The following is a 19,498-nucleotide window of genomic DNA, read 5'->3' on the forward strand; positions in this document are numbered from 1 at the left end:
CCGTGAAAACAGTCAGCTTGTGTCGCGCACCTTCCAAAAGATGAAGCCACTCCTCAAACGCCCATTTAATCACCAATGGTTCTCTGTCCTGATTATCACAATTCCATTCCACAGAAGAAAATTTTCAAGAAAAGAACATATAAGGGTGAAAATCTTGCAATGTCACCATTCCCTGAGACAGAACCGCTCCAACCACCACTTCCGAAGCATTGACCTCAACCACAAATGGTTTAGAAGATTTTGGCTGCACCAGAATCGGAGCCACAGCAAAACATTCCTCAATCTCTGCAATGACTGCATTGGTCCTGCAGACTATTTATTGGCAAAGCATCCCTTCTTTGTCATATCCGTAGGAGGTTTAACTATCACCGAAAAATCCCCAATGAATTTATGGAAATAGTTGGTGAACCCCAAGAACCTTTGTAGGGCTTTCACATTCTCCGGTCGGACCTAGTCTTGAACCGTTCAAACCTTCTCAAGGGCCATCTTGAGACTCTCCTGGGTAATAATGTGCCCCAAAAACGTGACCTATTGCATAGCAAACACACATTTCTCTCTCTTAGCGAATAAACAATTATCACACAAAACTTGGAGGACCTGGCGAACATGGGAAACGTGAGAATCAAATCCAGGCAAACCAACAGAAATCTGCACACAAATTCATGGAGAACCTCATTGATGAAGGACTGAAATACAGCAGGAGCATTAGTGAGACCAAAAGGCATCACCAGATTGTCATAATGCCTCTTTGAGGTATTAAACTCATCCCCTTCCTTGATCCGAATTAAATTGTATGCCCCACGTAAGTCCAACTTAAAAAATCAGTTGGAGCCATTCAAATGTGAGAACAGATCCAGGATAGGGGGAAGTGGGAAGTGGCTATGGATTGCGTTTAGGGATCTTTTTCAGTTCTCTAAAGCAGGGGTCCCCAACCACCGGTCCGCAGACAGAGGCCGGGCCGTTAGGTGGTTAGCGCCGGTCCGCGGCACCGCCGGAACTTTTCTTCTAAACACATGGCCCGCTGCCTCGTGTTATGTGGCCTGCGGCGTGCCGACGCCGCTCACCACTGAAGCGATTACCAGCGGGGGCGCCGCAGCTCCCCGCTGGTAATCGCGCTGATCCCATCGCACACTGAGGTCTGTGTGCAGCCAGGATCCTCCTCCCCGAGTCCCCTGCTCATTAGTTCCACAGGAGAGGATTCGGGGAGGAAGCGTGCCGGGCTACACACTGACGTCAGGGCAAGCAGAGAGAGAGCAACGCTGACAGCAGGGAGGAGGTAAGTATATGGGTTGGGGGGCTATTTATTTCTGGGGGGGTGGCTGGTTATTACTGGGGGGGACTGCCTATTACTGAGGGGTGGGGGCTGCTTACCAATGGGGGGCTGCCTGTTACTGGGGGGGCTGCTTACTACTTGGGGGGGCCGCTTACTACTGGGGGGGCTGCTTACTACTGGGGGGGGGGGGCTGCTTACTACTAGGGGAGGGGGCTGCCTGTTACAGGGGGGCTGCTTACTAGTGGGGGGGGCTGCTTACTACTGGGGGAGGGCTGCCTGTTACTGGGGGGGCTGCTTATTACTGGGGCGGGCTGCTTATTACTGAGGGGTGGGGGATGCCTATTACGGGGGGATGCCTATTACTGGTGGGGGGCCTGCTTATTACTGGGGGTGGGGGGTACTTATTACAGGGCGAGGGGCTGCTAATTACTGGGGAGGGCTGCTTATTACTGGGGAGGGCTGCTTATTACTGTGGGGGGAGATAAATTAAATGCTGCCCTATGTGTGTGCTGGGGGGGGGGGGAATAGATTATATACTGCTTTAGGGTGACTACCCACTAGCGTTTTTTTCCTGCTGCGAATTTGCTCCTATTTTTTCTTCCAATTGTCAATGGGACTTCCTAATGTTAAAACCGCAACGCGATGCAACGCAACTTTGCGTTTTTAACATTAGAAAGTCCCATTGACAATTGGAAGAAAAAATAGGAGCAAATTTGCAGCAGAAAGAAAAACGCTAGTGGGTAGTCACCCTTATGTGTGTGCTGCCAGACGGCGGGGGGGATATATTATACTGCCCTATGTGTGTACTGCCAGGACATTCTAAATATCATAATTGAATAAGTATGCACTAAACTCCAACCCCCTTCATAACCCCGCTTCATATAACCAAAGCCCCGCCCATGTCCCGCCCAACCCTGCCGGGCCTTGTAAAAATGTTCTTGCTTGAAGCTGGTCCCTGGTGCCAAAAAGGTTGGGGACCACTGCTCTAAAGTCTACTCAGGGACGTAAATCGGCATATTTTTTCTTCACAAAGAAAAACCCAGCTGCTGTTGGGGATTTAGAAGTCTGTATATGATTCTTTTCAAATTTTCCAGGATATAGTCTTTAAGTGCTCGCCTCTCAGGGGCAGATATGTTGTGCATGCGACTCCTGGGAAACTTACACTCAGGGAGAAGTTCAATTGCACAATCCCCCTTTCTGTGTGGCGGTAATTTGTCTGCCCCCTCCTGAGAAAACACATCAGTGAAGTCAGCAATAAATTCAGGTAACTCATTTACCTGAATAAAAGCCACATGAATAGAAATGCAGCAAGAAAGACAAAAATGGTTCAATTTCATGATGTTCCCCTTCTCCCAATCAACTACCGGGTTATGTAAGCATAACCAGGGCAATCCCAAGACTACTTGCGTAGGAAGGGATTCCATGACATATAATGTTATCATTTCAGTATGGAATAACATGATCTTTAAATTAACACTAGACACACAAAATCTCAGACATTTCTGAGATAGTGGAGAGGCATCAATGGCAGACACAGGGATAGGAAAATCCAGAGAATTCATCTCTAAGCCTAAACGTTTGAACATATCCTGTTGTATTAAATTGACGCCAGCTCCACAATCCAGAAAAACTTTTATGGGATTACCCAAATCGCCACAAAGAATCTCAGCGAGAAGCACCAGACTGGAGGAAGACACCCAAATAATTTGATGGCCTAGAGGGACCTTACGTCTAACCTCCAGGCCATCTAGTTTTTCCGGCTAAGAATTATGATGGAACAAAACTGAGCCATATGACCTGTGCAATTACAGACAAAGCATCGACCTTTAAACTGTACCTTTCTTCTACTCCTAATCCTGCCAGCCACTGACCCCAGCTGCATGGGCTCCTCCACATTAACAGGTAAAAATCCAGAAGCTATGGAAAGTTCCTAATGCCTCTCCCTGATCAGTCTCCCAACTTTAATAGCCAGAGACATAGCCTCATCTAGACTGCTGGGTACAGAATATCCTACAAGTAAGTCCTTGATCTTATAGGACAGACCACAATGGAGCTGGCTTTTTAAAGCAGGGTCATTCCACTGAGTCTCCATTGTCCATTGTCGAAAATCGGCACAATAATCCTCGACTGGGAGGTCTCCCTGTCACAAAGGTCTGATATTTCCTTTAGCCAAAGATATCTTATCTGCATTATCATAAATAAGACCTGAAGCTGCAAAAAAAGCTATTGACGGAGGCCAAGACCTCAGACATAGAGGGCAAGGAGAAAGACCCCCCCCCCCCCCATAGTCGGGAACTTACGATGCCCACCTTCTGAGAGTCATCACCCAAGAGCCCTGGCCACAGTCTAAAACAGAGCTTGCAGGATTCTTGAAATCATCTGAATTTCTGTTTATCACCAGAACTCTATTTTTGTTTCCTTGTTGGGAACCTACATCGCATGTTGTCACTGTTTTACCTCAGCAGCCAGTGCCCCTAGATGGTGCTACAGAACCTCAAGGGGTTTCATAATAAACACACAGAATCTCCCTGAGTAAGTAAGGGCTGGTCAATCTGTTGCTTCCTGACTGGACATGAGGGGCAAAGAAGCACAACCGTACGCAACTAAACCAAAGCACAACCGTGCATACCTAACTTAACTAAACCAAAAGCATCACTGTGCAAGACAAAACCAGAAGGGGAAACTATCCCTTAACCAAACGTCTACCCCAGGGGGAGCCACTATCTGCTCAGTAGGCTGACCATCCTGATAAAGTGAAAGTGAAACTCGGACACTAAGCTATGCCTACCAGGGAACCCTGAACATAATGCAAATAGCAAAAGATGTAAAATAAGTGGCACTTAGCTTTAGCCGCAGTCCAAAAGAAAGATCAGAAGCTCAGGAACAGGCTGTGCACGTCAGAGATCCAGTCTAGATTAGACTATATAGGGCAGGGAAACTAGAGACAGGTGAGAGCTGACATCACTTACTTGGCACCAAGCCCCTCACTCTCAAGAAAGGCAGAGATACTGCTAAAACCTGGTCCGGCCTGAAAGTAAGGCGAAAATTCCAGAACAGCTGCAACAGCATCCATGGACTGCAGCGATGAAGCATGCCTTTAAGGCTAAGAACAAGCTGCAACCTCCCGTCTAGGGTTAAATTTGAATAAAAAAGGGGTGTTACCTTTAAGGATAAAAAAGTGAGGAGAGTGGGAGGGGTGGCACATTCTGCAGAGGGACATTGGTACATGCAATCTGAGGAGAATCTAATGCTTTTCTATGTGTATACATATTTTATTTCTCGGTTTCTTTGAAGTAACCCTGACTCTATAAAATTTTCTGTGTGAACAACAGGTAAACACCTGTACCAAATTAACTCGGGCAAAGCCGGATATATTGGTTAGCGGTGACTTATTTTCTCTGCCCATGTGCAGAACCTTACATTTATCAGTGTTATACCTCATTTCCACTTTTCTACCCCCAGCTTATCCAGATCCATTTTCAACCACATTCTGTAGTTTTGTATCATCTGGAATTATGTTTATTTTAAAGACTATGTTTATAAGGTTCTGCAACAACTTTAGAAAATTGAATTCCATGCCACGCATCGCACAAAAATCGCAAGTTTGCGCTTCTGCGATTTTTGTGCGATGCGATTTTAACATTAGAAAGTCTCATTAACATTTGCATTACAAAAACACAGTGATATTGCAGCATGAAAAAAATGCTAGTGGGTAAAAGCCCTAATAGTTTATTCCAATATGTGAATATGAGTCATGAGACCACAGCGGCAATACTCCTTAGCCTATCTTTAGGACATTTAGCTCAGACTGCAAGACACACTTAGCCAAAGTGTAGGCAGTAATTGATGATATGAGGACAGCAAAGTTAACAGCGAAATCCTGCTCATCACCACTGGCCTTCTCTCCCCAGCGGCAGGACTGTCACCGCTGGGTGTTGCGGCACTTCTGACGGCAGAGCACCGGATCAAGCCACACTCCCGGACACAGGCTTTCTGCAGCATTGCGGCTGCCTGCTGAGTCCACACCACCGGCTGTTACAGCGGATTTGTCCCGGCCGAGCGCAGGATCAGCCCTCCATCCTAGGCAGAGGCTGTAACTGTCCCGGACCAGAGTGGAAGGGCACATAGTGTCATAGCCAGCCACCGCTGTTGCGTCCGTGCTGGCTGCCAAAATGCAACAGTGACATCGCTGGGAAAGAGGGTCGACCTTCTGTGCCTGCACTGCCATAGAGCCTCCTGGCTATCTGTGGTTCTTATTGTAACCCCTTTTCTTTTTCCACCATGTCTGCTTTGTGGGCTCCCAGGACCTGCAGGCCACGATGCTGTGCAGCCAATCAGGTACAGGGGGAGTCACCCCCCTGTCAATCTTGACTCCACCAGTACTTCCTGGTGGCGTCAAGATACACTAATACCCTTTCACAGTACCCTCCCTGCATTATCCATACCTCTAAACAATCCCCCATCTATACTGACCTAAACAGTACCAATGCCATCTGTGTTGTCCCACACAGTACTAGTATACCCACTAACGTGGGCCCTGTAGTCCCCGTATAGTAGCTTGCACTTTTAATGCCCCTCACACAATAAATGTGACCCTTTCTATGCTCCGAATCAGTAATAATGCATTTTTATGACCCATTCAGAAATAACACTTCCTTTATATCCCGACACAGCAGCAATGCACCCTTTGTGCCTTCAACCCTTAATAATGCCCCCTTTATGCTCCCACCCTTTAATAATGCCTCCAGTTTTTGATCATTTTCACTCTTTGTCCCCATTCTTTGATTACTCCGCTTTTATGCTTCCAATCTCTGTTAATTCCTTCTTCATGCCCCCAGTTTCTGATAGTTCCTTCCTTATGTCCCTAGTCTTTGACACACTTTTTTAACTGATTTTATGTTGGAATAATTTTATACATATATAAATCAAATGCAACACTATGCTATATGAGCTGATTATTTAGGTTAGTGTGTCTAGAGAAGCAACCTTTAGACACCTTATCTTATTCCATTGTAAGGCTAACTTCAACATGTGGATAATGGGTTAAATTGTCAGCTCAGCACTTTTTACTTGATGGAAGGAGGAGGACTTTTTAATTATATATAAGGAGGAATAACCATAAAGCAGTAGACAATTTCGTTTTTGCATAGCTGGCATATGTTAGCTGTGACTGACCAAGACTCTAATTGGTAACTGCAAATATTTCCAACATTTAACTTACCTCACCTTGCTTGCCACTGCATGTCTATGCTGCTCCAATGTTCCATTACTTTTGAGTAGCATTATCATGTAATTACTGTAGTCAATCCCTAGCCTCAGCTGTACTATTAATGAGGCCAGGAATTGGTCATGTGATCGCTTGCCAGGAGGGAAACGGAGACAAGAACATGTGAATCTAGACAAGTCTAAGTCTTTGTATGTCAGCGTGATGCTGCTGCATGGTGTCAGGACAAGTACTCATGTTTGGCTCCCCTCACTCAGTGCCCCCCTCGGCCACCACCCTTGTGCATGGGCAGGTCTTGGTCTCTGTTAGCATGATACTGTGAATGCTGTTAGGATGGGTTCTCTTTGGTTCCCCTCACTTAGTGCCCCCTTTGGCCATCATCCCTTTAAAAGCTGACTTACTTAATCAGAGAGAGATAGAGGAGGGCTCACTCATCGCTATGAGCCAGGACTCAGAGACGCAGGCATTGCACGTTGTTGCATGCTTTTACTACTTCATTTCATGTCACAGTCCTAATTAGAGATTTATATAAGTGCACAATAGGATAACAAAGACAAACAAAAGATAAAGGAGCTATCCAGGCAGCCAAAATATTCGGCCTACCCAGTAGTGCCAGCAACACCACTTCTGGCTTGATCCCAACACTGGAGGATGTGGGTGCGAGTCTTCCTCCGCCTCCCCATTGTCAGTGACATCCTTTCAGGAGCCTGCCTATTTGGATAATTTAATAACTAAGCCAGCCCCTTTTGCTGTGTCAGAGACAAAATGTTTCCTAGCTTTTTTAGTAGTTAACCCCTTAGTGACGAAGCCTGTTTGCGCCTTAGTGACAGAGCCAAATTTTGGAAATCTGACATGCGTCGTTCAACGTAGCATAACTCCGTAAAGGCTTTACATATCCAAGTGATTCTGACACTGTTTTTTCACCACATGTTGTACTTCATTTTGGTTGTAAAAAGAGACCATTATAATTTGTGTGTATTTATTAAAAGTACCAATATTGGAAACATTTTGAAAAAATTGTCATTTTTTCACATTTTCAACTGTAATATCTCAAATATGTCCAAACATACTGTACAAATTTTTGATAAGATATATATTTCCATCTGTTTACTTTATTCTGTATGCACACTTGAAAAACTTTTGTGTTTTTTTTAACCATTTATAGGACGTACAAATTTAACATTACTTTTCAGCATTTTGAGGAACACTTTGTTTTCCTGCACCAAGCCAAGTTTGCAAAGGCTCATGAGTGTCAGAATAATAGATACCCCCCCCCCAAATTACCACATTTTAAAAACTACACCCCTTAATGTATTCACTGAGGGGTGTCATGAGAATATTGACCCCACCAGCTTTTTTCAAAAATTAATTCAAATTAGAGGAGAAAAAATAAAATTTCATATTTTTGCAAATATGTCATTTTAAAGACATATGTTTTTCCTATAGTGCCCATGAAAATGAAGATTTACACCCCGAAATGTATACCCCCTTTTCTCCCGTGTTCAGAAACATACCCATTGTGGCCCTAATCTTATGTCTGGATGTACAACGGGACCCAAAATGAAAGGAGTAGTCGGTGTCTTTCAGAACATAAATTTTGCTTGAAGGCGTTTTAGGCCCCATAGCGCTTCTGTAGAGCTCTTGAGCGGCCAAAACCAAAGAGAACCCCCATTTTGAAAACTAGACCCCTTAACGAATTTATCTAGGGGTGCACTGCCCATTTTGACCCCACAGTTTTTAAATGAATTCAAGCAAAGCAAAAGGAAAAAAATGTGATTTTCGTTTTTTGGCAATTCTGTCGTTTTAAAAACTGCTTTTTTTGTACAGCACACATGAATGAAGACTTGCACTCCAAAATGGATACCCCTGTTTGTCCCGTGTTCAGAGACATACCCATTGTGGGCCTAATCTTATGTGTGGATGCACAACGGGGCCAAAAATGAAAGGAGTAGTCGGTGGCTTTCAGAACAGAAATTTAGCATGAAGGTGATTTAGGCCCCATTGCCCACTTGTAGAGCCCTTGAGCGTCCAACACGACAGAGAACCCCCACAAATGACCCCATTTTGAAAACTAGACCCCTTAAAGAATTCATCTAGGGGTGTACTGTGTATTTTTACCCTACAATTTTTGAATAATTCTAAGCAAAGCAGTAGGAAAAAAATTACAATTTTCATTTTTTTGGCAGTTGTATCAATTTAAAAACTGTTTTTTTGTACAGCACACATAGGAATGAAGACTTTCGCCCCAAAATGGATATCCCTGTTTGTCCCGTATTCAGAACCATACCCCTTGTGGCCCTAATCTACTTAAAGGCCACATGGCTAGGCCTATAATGGAAGGAGCACCCGTTGGATTTCAGGGTACAACGGAATAAATTCCAGGCCCCATTGCCCACTTGTAGAGCCCTTGAGCATCCAAAACGATAAAGAACCCCCACAAATGACCCGATTTTAAAAACTACACCCCTTAATGAATTCATCTAGGGGTGTATTGCATATTTTGACCCCACAGTATTTGAATAAATCTAAGCAAAGCAGAAGGAAAAAATTACGATTTCCATTTTTTGGCAATTTTGTCAATTTAAAAACTTTTTGTTTTGTACAGTGTACATAGGAATGAAGACCTTCACCCCAAAATGGATACCCCTGTTTGTCCCGTGTTCAAAAACATACCCCTTGTGGCCCTAATCTACTTAAAGGACACATGGCTAGGCCTATTATGGAAGGAGCACCCGTTGGATTTCAGGGTACAACTGAATAAATCCCAGGCCCTATTGTTCATTTGTACGGAATAAAAATGGACTCCCTAAAAATATCTCCCCCCTCCGCGCCCTTTTCGGCGTTCCCCAAATCTTAGATAAAAGTAATAAAGTGAACTGTGTGGTATTTGCGAAGACAGGGGTAATTACGGAGGCTGGTTGAGATAGGTACATGGGGCAATAAAACCGTGTATCCCCCCCTCCTCTCATGCTTTTTGGGGGTATTTCGTGACCTCTGCGGTGGGTATGGGGTGTAGAAGGTGCTGCACTGTGAGTCTCCGTAAGCTTGATGAGGTGCGGCGGTCTCGCACAGAAGACGCTCAACAAGGTGCTCCTGGAACTGCAGGAAGGCGAACGTTCCTGGGGCTTCTTGTAAATTGTGTATTACAGGTAGCGGTCTGAATAACGCCGGGCTCACGCAGCCGTAGGTGGAATCTGCTTGCCGAGGCCCGCAGCAGATCCCAGCTGTGAGCCCGGCTGTGACCCTGCGTATGGCCGCGTAATGTACTGCGCATAACTGCCTACTCACACAGGCGGTCATTCGCAGTACACATTTTTTTTGTTTGCATTTCCCGCACCGTCGCTTAGCGATGACACAGGTACCCGCAGCCCGTATACAACGTAGTTGCGTATGGGCTGCGGGTATATCCGCGACAATGGAGCACAATGGGCTCTATGTTGGGGATATCCGCAGTAAAATAGAACCTGCTGCGTTCTCCTTTCTGCGAGTGGATTACGCAATTCCGACCCACTAATGTGAGCGGAATTGTGTAATCCAATGCGATTGATCTGCGTATTACCGTGGATCAGACGCATGCGGAATCCGTAATTCCTATCCGGTCATGTGAGACCGGCCAAAGTTAGATCGCTACCTTTTTTTCACGTGACCGGGGACCGCTCAACGAGGCCACCCATCACTGCTCCAGGCTTTCAGCAACCGCTGGTTGCTGGGAGCAAGAAGATTTTAAATTTCCTGGGCTCCCCGACTACTGCATGTGTCCGATGTTTTGCCGGCGGTTGCATGTGCAGAATCCGGGAAAGTTCACGGAGGAAGATCGCGTTGGGGTGCAAATATGGAGGCCTCCAGTAAAATGTTTTATCTCCTCTCACCGATCGCATCGGTGAGGGGAGATGAAACTTCAATTTTTTTTTACTTTTACGTGATCGCCATTATCCATTGTATAACGGCGAACACGTGATCAGGAACCGCTCACCGCGACCCCCCGTGAAACCTCCAGGCTCTTGGCTAAGTTTTGTAGCCAGGAGCAGGGAGATTTTAAATTATCCTGGCAATCCACGGCTTTTGCGCTGTGCCTGCCATCGCGGCGACGGGCGCGTGCGCAGAAGCTGTGGTAAGGTCCGCGGATAAATCCGCGGGCCTTAGGTACGTCATTTCATCCTCCCTCACAGATATGATCCGTGGGGGGGGGGAAGGGGTGGAACGCAAGCTTTTTTAACTTTTTTTAAACTTTTTTAAACTTTTTTTTTTACTTTTACGCTTTTTTTTTTACTTTTTACACTTTTCTTTTTACTTTACATGATCACTGCTATCCATTGGATAACAGTGATCATGTCCCCTGTATAATCTCTCTGCTCCTGGCTACACATGGCAGCCAGGAGCAGAGGGATTTTAAATTTCCCGGGGCTCGAGCCCCTCTGTGCACGCGCCCAACGATTGACATCGGGCGCGCATGCGCAGACGGGGACTTCGGTCCCGGGACATTGGGGAGGACTTAGGTGAGTATTTTCACCTCCCCTCATGGATCCGATCCATGAGGGGAGGTGAAACTGACACTTTTTTAAAACTTTTTTAACTTTTTCGCGATCGCCGACCGTGTGTTCGGGGACCGCTGTGAGCGGTCCCCGGTAACACTTCCTGGTTCCCGGCTACCTTCAGGAGCCGGGAGCCAGGAGATTTCAAATTTGCCGGGGGCTCCCGAGCTTCTGCGCATGCGCCTGATGTCCTCGTCTGACGCGCATGCGCAGAAGGCCGGCGGCGGGTCCGGGAGGACCCGATCTTCGGGGGACACCGTGGATAAGCTGATTGAGTATTTTCAGCTGCCCTGATGGATCCGATCCATCAGGGCAGCTGAATATCTGACTTTTTTCACAGTTTTATTTACTTTATTGCGATCGGCGAGCCGATCGCAATGCCGGGTGTGACTGCCCGCATCATGGGATGACTACTCCATGCTGTCAGCTACCTGCGGGGCACCGACAGCATGGAGCTGTCACGTCCTCAGGCAAGTGGGCATCAATCCTAAAAGGACGCATAAAACTACGTCCTCTAGGATTAAAGTCCACTTTCTGAGGACGTAGTTTCCAGATGGGGCCGTCATTAAGGGGTTAAATACCATATAAAAAATGAACACATTTCTGTATCTCTCACCTCTCTTAGAGCTTCTCCATTTTCATCTGTTTCTTCACTGTTTTTGATGTGGTGTTTCTCTTTTTTTTTAATGTTCCTTATCTCTGGGCTGTGGGTAGGATAAGAAAATAAAGTAAGTAGTTAAAACACCTCAGTAAGAGAATAGTGAGGCTGGGTTCACACAGGGCGGATTCGCTGCGGTTTTTCCATTGCGGTTTTGCCGCAGAAGAAATGCTTCTGTGGCAAAACCGCTTCAAAGGTTAATTTTGGCTTGCGGATTTTCCTGCGGATTTTCTTGCGGATTTACTTTTTGCCGCGTATTTTGGTGCGGATTTCCGCACTGCTTTTTTGCAAATCTCATTTGTGCTGCATTGCACTGCAAACACAGCGGTTTTGCCGCAGTGCGGATATGCAACGGCAATCTGCGGCAAAACCGCAGCAAATCCGTCCTGTGTGAACCCAGGCTGAAGGTTGCCACTTCTGGTGTTCTGCAGCTCACTTCTCAGCTTTGTTGTGTAGAATGGACAAGAATAAATAGGGTCATCTTGTGATTAGAGCTCTCTTGGACTGCTTGAAGTTAGGATCAGGCAGAATACCAACAGTATATCCATTTTGGGCGCTTACATGCAAGCTGCAGCAAATCCTTTTTAAATCCACACCCAAATGGTGCTGATTGGACAGTGTTCTTAATTTTGAAAATGCTGTGGATTTTAACCCTCATATTTTAAGTGTTAAAATCTGCAACAGAAATAGACATGCTGCTGATTTAGAATTCGCAGCATTAGTAACATAGTATTTAAGCTCATATGTCCATCCAGTTCAGCCTATTATCCCCTTCCCGACTCCAATTTGGTAATCAGAATAATCCCCGGATCACCAACCCTTCTGAGTAATTGTTCAAAAACGCTGTGGATTCATTGTCTAAGTTTTGTGCAGCATATGAACGAGATGTTAGGAATCTCCTCCACGTGCCTTGTATTGTAAATGTGGAATTTCTGCAGCGATTGTGGTGTGTAAAGACACCCTTATAGATAATCTGTCACCAGGTTGATGCGCCCTGATCCATGAACACAATGAACTCACGTAGAGAGCAGCCTTTTTATTTTTCTAATTACGAGACACTGTACTTTTTTAGAAAACATACTTGGAGAATCGACTTTGATCGGGTTCTAAGTCATGAGAGCAGGCCCCACCAGCAACTCCTTACCTAGACTGACTGCTTTTTACCTGCTTGTGTATAGGAAGAGACCTCGGAAAGTAAAACAAACACTGTAAATGACTTCAGACCAATGTGAATGTTTGATATTAATTTTGTATTTATTACAGTGAAAGAAAAAAATATATACTGAAAGAAAATAAAAGATAATAGAAATATCTAAAAAAAAATATAAAATACAAATAATAGAAAAACTAAAATATACTAAAAACTGGTGCTATAACACTGATCACTAATCAGATGACAACGAGCACTATAGCAAGTCAGCATATATAACAGTTGAGGAGACTAGAGCATTTAATTATATAAACATGTTTGCTGTGGCGCTTTTGTCATTCCAGTGAGTGGATATCACATATTTGTCTGCATTGCATCCATCTCTTACTAAGAAATCCAAAATGATTATTATTTAAGTTTTAGTTGTCTTGTGTATTATATGGAGCATATTTACAACAACTCGTTTTGTCATATGTCTCAAAATAGTTTATAATAAAACTGTGTTTCTATCAGTAATACTCATCAAATGCTCAGCAGATATACTGATAAAATGCTACTGCTGTTGCGACAAATTGTAGACCTAGGAGGGGTTAAGCAGCGAGGGCAATTTAGATGGTAGTCACGGTGGATCTGCTGCTCCTCCTGGTAAGGTAGTAAATGCGGCCTGGCTCAGCTGCTCACAGTGAAAACATTTTGGCAGTTCTTACTGCGTGCTGCCTGCGGGGTCAGGCATGGTAAGATGGTAATACCCTAGTGGGTCACTACCCGCGGAGTCAGGTAGGGGAAGATATTGTTTTTTGTGACACCAGTCTGTGTACAGATAGAAACCTGTTCCGAGTAAAATAATAAAATATAAAAATTTGGAGAACTAAACAAAAATGGGGGATCAACCTGTGTCCTGCCTGGATTGCTTAGTGTGGTACCTCAGTGCAGATGTTGAAGATAGGATAGATGGTGGGAAGTGACTCCAGGAGTCAAGTCATACAGTGAACCAAAGCTGTTTTATTCTTTAACAGCAGATGAGATATAAACTTGTTTTTTGGTTACTGGTCACCCTGTCTCTACTATATCTATTGAGCTTTCAGCTTGGCAAGGCTGTTGTGCCAGAAACTACTTTAGACATTGGGTCTGTAACTTATAGTCGTTTTTACGACTTACTGATGCTGGCAGTTAGAATTGACAGTTCTCAACTTTTAGCTCCTGGTTAGGGAGGACCTCTGTGCCATCTATGAGCTTATTTATACTTAATCGAGCTAGTTGCCAACTAAGCAGGGTCATTGTGCCTGCTGTTTAATTTTGATAGTGTGTCTTGTGACCTACTCGTCGTAACAAGCTACTGCCACTGACAGTTTTCAACTTGTGGTAGGTCAGAACTTGTGTGCCTTCCATGATTTTGACACTCTGTGATATTTATTTAGCTTTTAGCTAGGCAGGGCTACTGTGCCGGAAACTACTCTAGAGATTCTGTCTGTGACCAATATTCATTTTTAAAACTTGCTGCCACTGCCAGTTAGGACAGTTCTCAACCTCTTAGCTCCTAGTTAGGTAGGACAATTGTGTCATCTACAATCTTATTGATACTCGATCGTGCTAGTTGACAACCAAGGAGGGTCATTATGCCCGTGACTTAATCTAGAGAGTGTGTCTTGTGACCTATCCATTTTAACAATCTACTGAAGGCACACATTGGTTTCTAAAGAATTATGCAAATAGGGAAACGTGTTGAACTGTTAGAACCTTTTTGAACCGTTAACCAGTTATTAACAAGAGGAAAGTAGATGGTGTACATTGTACAAATCATCTAGTCCTTATCCTGTTTCTCTTATTTGTCTATATTTGCTATAGTGTAGCGATTGGAAAAGGACATTAATGCATTACTACAAGAGGGTATGCACTTTATACACTTCTTGCGTCACCTTGATCCCACCATCAAGAGTAAATAACGGATCACCCTCTGGGAGTATTCAGGTGTTCTAGACTCTTGAAATAACACCAAATATGTACTGTGTATGCAAACAGATCAACTTGTTACTAACCTGTCATACTGATTGATGACTCGTCATTTAATAACTCTATGTTTTCCCTTTGGAGATTGTTGTGTCATTATAGGGATCAAATTTCCCAAGACAACCTCCCTTCTTTCTTTTTGTCCATTCTTATTAAGCAGACTTCTCCCACCCTACATCAATCATTCTATATTGAGGAAAATTACTGGCTTAGTGTTTGTATGTGAGTCTGCGCTCTGTATGTATTATCTATATATATAAAGCTGAAAGCCCTCACTGACTCACTGACTCACTGACTGACTCACTGACTGACTCGCCAAAAGTTCTCCAACTTCCCGATGTCGTAGAAACATGAAATTTGGCGCAAGCATAGATGATCTCCAAAATAGGAAAATAAATTGGGTCCCAACTTGATTATTCAATTCTAGCGCAAAAGAATTGGCGTCGAAATTTAAGGTACATAATCTAAATCACTCACTTCCCAATGTCATAGAAACGGGAAATTTGGCACGAGCATTGATTATGTCATAAATAGGAAAAGTTAATGGGTCCCAACTCCATTATTCAATTCTATGCGCAAAAGAATTGGCGTCAAAATTTTACGTACATAATCTAAATCTCTCACTTCCCAATGTCATAGAAACGTGATAATTGGCAGGAGCATTGATTATGTCATAAAAAGGAAAAGCTAATGGGTCCCAATTCGATTATTCAATTCTATGTGCAAAAGAATTAGCGTCCAAATTTTACGTGCGGAATGTAATTTTCTCACTTTCCGGTGTCATAGAAACGTGAAATTTGGCACAAGCATTGATTATGTCATAAATAGGAAAAGCAAATGGGTCCCAACTTGATTATTCAATTCTAGCGCAAAAGAATTGGCGTTGAAAGTTTACGTGCGGAATGTAATTTTCTCACTTTCCAGTGTCATAGAAACGGGAAATTTGGCACAAGCATTGATTATGTCATAAATAGGAAAAGCTAATGGGTCCCAACTCGATTATTCAATTCTATGCGCAAAAGAATTAGCGTCCAAATTTTAAGTACGGAATCTAATTTTCTCACTTTCTGGTGTCATAGAAACATGAAATTTGGCACGAGCATTGATAATGTCATAAATAGGAAAAGTTAATAGGTCCCAACTTGATTATTCAATTCTAGCGCAAAAGAATTGGCGTCGAAATTTTACGTGCAGAATGTAATTTCTTCACTTTCCAGTGTCATAGAAACAGGAAATTTGGCACGAGCATTGATTATGTCATAAATAGTAAAAGCTAATGGGTCCAAACTCCATTATTCAATTCTATGCGCAAAAGAATTAGCGTCCAAATTTTACGTGCGGAATGTAATTTTCCCACTTTCCGGTGTCATAGAAACAGAAAATTTGGCACGAGCATTGATTATGTCATAAATAGGAAATCACTGGAGCAGGAGGAACACCAGATGGTCAAACTGAATTTGTCACTGTAGGGTTCAGAACTAAAATATAACTTTTATTAAATCTTTATAAAAAAGAACTTGATGAACAAGTCTCAAATAGGACACACATATAGCTAAAAGAGAGTACTCCTTAAACAAAATTCCCAGAGATGACGGAATGGCCGTATTTCGGGATAGAGAATTTAAAGCTATACAGCTTTAAAAGGAGTAGACCATAGAAGGTTCAAAACAATCAGTGATTTGCTACAGAATTATGTAGTGTAGCTATAACCTTTTACTCAAAGGGTCAAACTAGCTAGTACGTTCAGAGGTTTCTCAGAACACCAACAACCTCGAGAAGTCTCCGTAGCCCTCTAAACGAGGGGTTAACTCGGTGATTGGGTTCAGAATTTTTGGAACTTCACACGTTACCCCAGCCTAGTTTAGTGCACAGAGGTATACATAAATCCCTCTAAATTGCACTCCAATAGAGACTTCAGGGTAATCTCAGCAGAAAAGAGAAGATCCACTCCTCCCAGATCTAGTCCACTATATATAGATAACTTCCCATGTGGCTATATCTGATGGAGAATAGACCATTGATAACTTAGAAAAAATTCCAAAATTGATTACTTCCAATCCAAAATAAGGAGAGGAAACTGCGGTGCCCCTGAGCTGGTGGAACAGATGGCCTTCGAACAGGAAGTAATTTTTAGTGAGCACGAAGATCAGGAGATTTTCAACGAACTGGTTGTGATGTATGTATGCCGTTCCTCTCTGCTTCAGGAAGTGTCCAACCGCTTTAATCCCTATATCATGGGGGATAGAACTATACAATCCTTCTACATCTAAACTTGCCAATAGGGTACCGGGTTCAACATGAATTCCATCTATCAACCGTAATACGTCCGTAGTGTCACGGACGTATGATGGAAGCGCCGTGACAAATGGACGCAATATACGGTCTATGTAGATTCCTGCATTCTGTGTGAGATTCTCCACCCCAGAAACTATGGGTCTGCCCTTTAGGGGGTCCAGGCCCTTATGGACCTTGGGCAGACTGTAAAAGGTGGAGATCCTGGGATGAGCTGGCAGGAGAAAATCATGTTCAGAGGAATTAATACAACCCCAAGCCTTGGCCTGTTGCAAGATTTTTCTGAGATCAGTTAGAAATGTATCGGTTGGATCCGATGTTAATTTACGGTATCGGACAGTCTGTGGAATACTTCCAAAACTGACCAGCTACCCCACAGCATTAATATGGATCAGTACAACAACCAGTTAAATGTGACAGGTGAATTCAATAAAGATAGGAGATAGAAAAAGAAAAAAAAAAAAAAAAAAAAAGTGACAGGTGAATGATGTCAGATTAGGTGGAGCTACAAGGCACTCTATTTTAATAGGCTATATGACGACACACCCCTGAATCAAGGGAGGAGTTATCCACTACTTAAACCCTGTTGAGACACACTATGGGTCATTAGCCGCCAGCCTACCACAGAGGCTGGTGCTGCTACCTTCTCTCGTTCTTATTGCTTTCTAGGGGGGAATCTCTGGGGGATATTTAACCCTTTGAATGCTAGCATCGTCTACCTCTCCTTTACCTTTACAACTTCCGCTACAATCTAATTTTTGTCGAGCAGTTTAAGGACGTTGTTTACTGACTTTTTGACGTCCAGATATGGAATTTGGTTCCTGATGACGCTACTCTAACTGTAGCAGAAACGCGTCGAACCGCGTAATTTTTCTTAAGAAGTGACGTCCTAAGACTATTCCATATAATTGATGGATTATCTTTCCTCTCCTTATTTTGGATTGGAAGTAATCAATTTTGGAATTTTTTCTAAGTTATCAATGGTCTATTCTCCATCAGATATAGCCACATGGGAAGTTATCTATATATAGTGGACTAGATCTGGGAGGAGTGGATCTTCTCTTTTCTGCTGAGATTACCCTGAAGTCTCTATTGGAGTGCAATTTAGAGGGATTTATGTATACCTCTGTGCACTAAACTAGGCTGGGGTAACGTGTGAAGTTCCAAAAATTCTGAACCCAATCACCGAGTTAACCCCTCGTTTAGAGGGCTACGGAGACTTCTCGAGGTTGTTGGTGTTCTGAGAAACTTCTGAACGTACTAGCTAGTTTGACCCTTTGAGTAAAAGGTTATAGCTACACTACATAATTCTGTAGCAAATCACTGATTGTTTTGAACCTTCTATGGTCTACTCCTTTTAAAGCTGTATAGCTTTAAATTCTCTATCCCGAAATACGGCCATTCCGTCATCTCTGGGAATTTTGTTTAAGGAGTACTCTCTTTTAGCTATATGTGTGTCCTATTTGAGACTTGTTCATCAAGTTTTTTATAAAGATTTAATAAAAGTTATATTTTAGTTCTGAACCCTACAGTGACAATGTCATAAATAGGAAAAGCGACTGGGTCCCAACTCGATTATTCAATTCTAGCGCAAAAGAATTGGCGTCGAAATTTTAGTGCGGAATGTAATTTTCTCAATTTCCGGTGTCATAGAAACGTGAAATTTGGCACGAGCATTGATTATGTCATAAGTAGGAAAAGCTAATGGGTCCCAACTCGATTATTCAATTCTATGCGCAAAAGAATTAGCGTCCAAATTGTACGTGCGGAATGTAATTTTCTCACTTTCCGGTGTCATAGAAACGGGAAATTTGGCACGAGCATTGATTATGTCATAAATAGGAAAAGTTAATAGGTCCCAACTCCATTATTAAATTCTAGCACAAAAGAATTGGCGTCGAAATTTTACGTGCGGAATGTAATTTTTTCACTTTCCGGTGTCATAGAAACAGGAAATTTGGCACGAGCATTGATTATGTCATAAATAGTAAAAGCTAATGCGTCCCAACTCCATTATTCAATTCTATGCGCAAAAAATTAGCGTCCAAATTTTACGTGCGGAATGTAATTTTCTCACTTTCCGGTGTCATAGAAACGGGAAATTTGGCACGAGCATTGATTATGTCATAAATAGGAAAATTTAATAGGTCCCAACTCCATTATTAAATTCTAGTGCAAAAGAATTGGCGTCGAAATTTTACGTGCGGAATGTAATTTTTTCACTTTCCGGTGTCATAGAAACAGGAAATTTGGCATGAGCATTGATTATGTCATAAATAGGAAAAGCTAATGGGACCCAACTCCATTATTCAATTCTATGCACAAAAGAATTAGCGTCCAAATTTTACGTGCGGAATGTAAT

General features: G+C 43.2%; 1 protein-coding gene across 1 annotated transcript in view; it reads right to left on the reverse strand.

The window, feature by feature from the left end:
• The window catches only part of LOC136626544 (kinesin-like protein KIF21B), a 2,048,083-nt gene that overhangs the window by 1,504,149 nt on the left and 524,436 nt on the right, over positions 1–19,498 (reverse strand). Inside the window, 1 exon segment of the mRNA XM_066601598.1 lies at positions 11,646–11,733. Within this exon segment, the coding sequence (XP_066457695.1) occupies positions 11,646–11,733 (88 nt within the window).

This window comes from Eleutherodactylus coqui, chromosome 4, assembly GCF_035609145.1.
Source record: "Eleutherodactylus coqui strain aEleCoq1 chromosome 4, aEleCoq1.hap1, whole genome shotgun sequence".
NCBI lineage: Eukaryota > Metazoa > Chordata > Amphibia > Anura > Eleutherodactylidae > Eleutherodactylus > Eleutherodactylus coqui.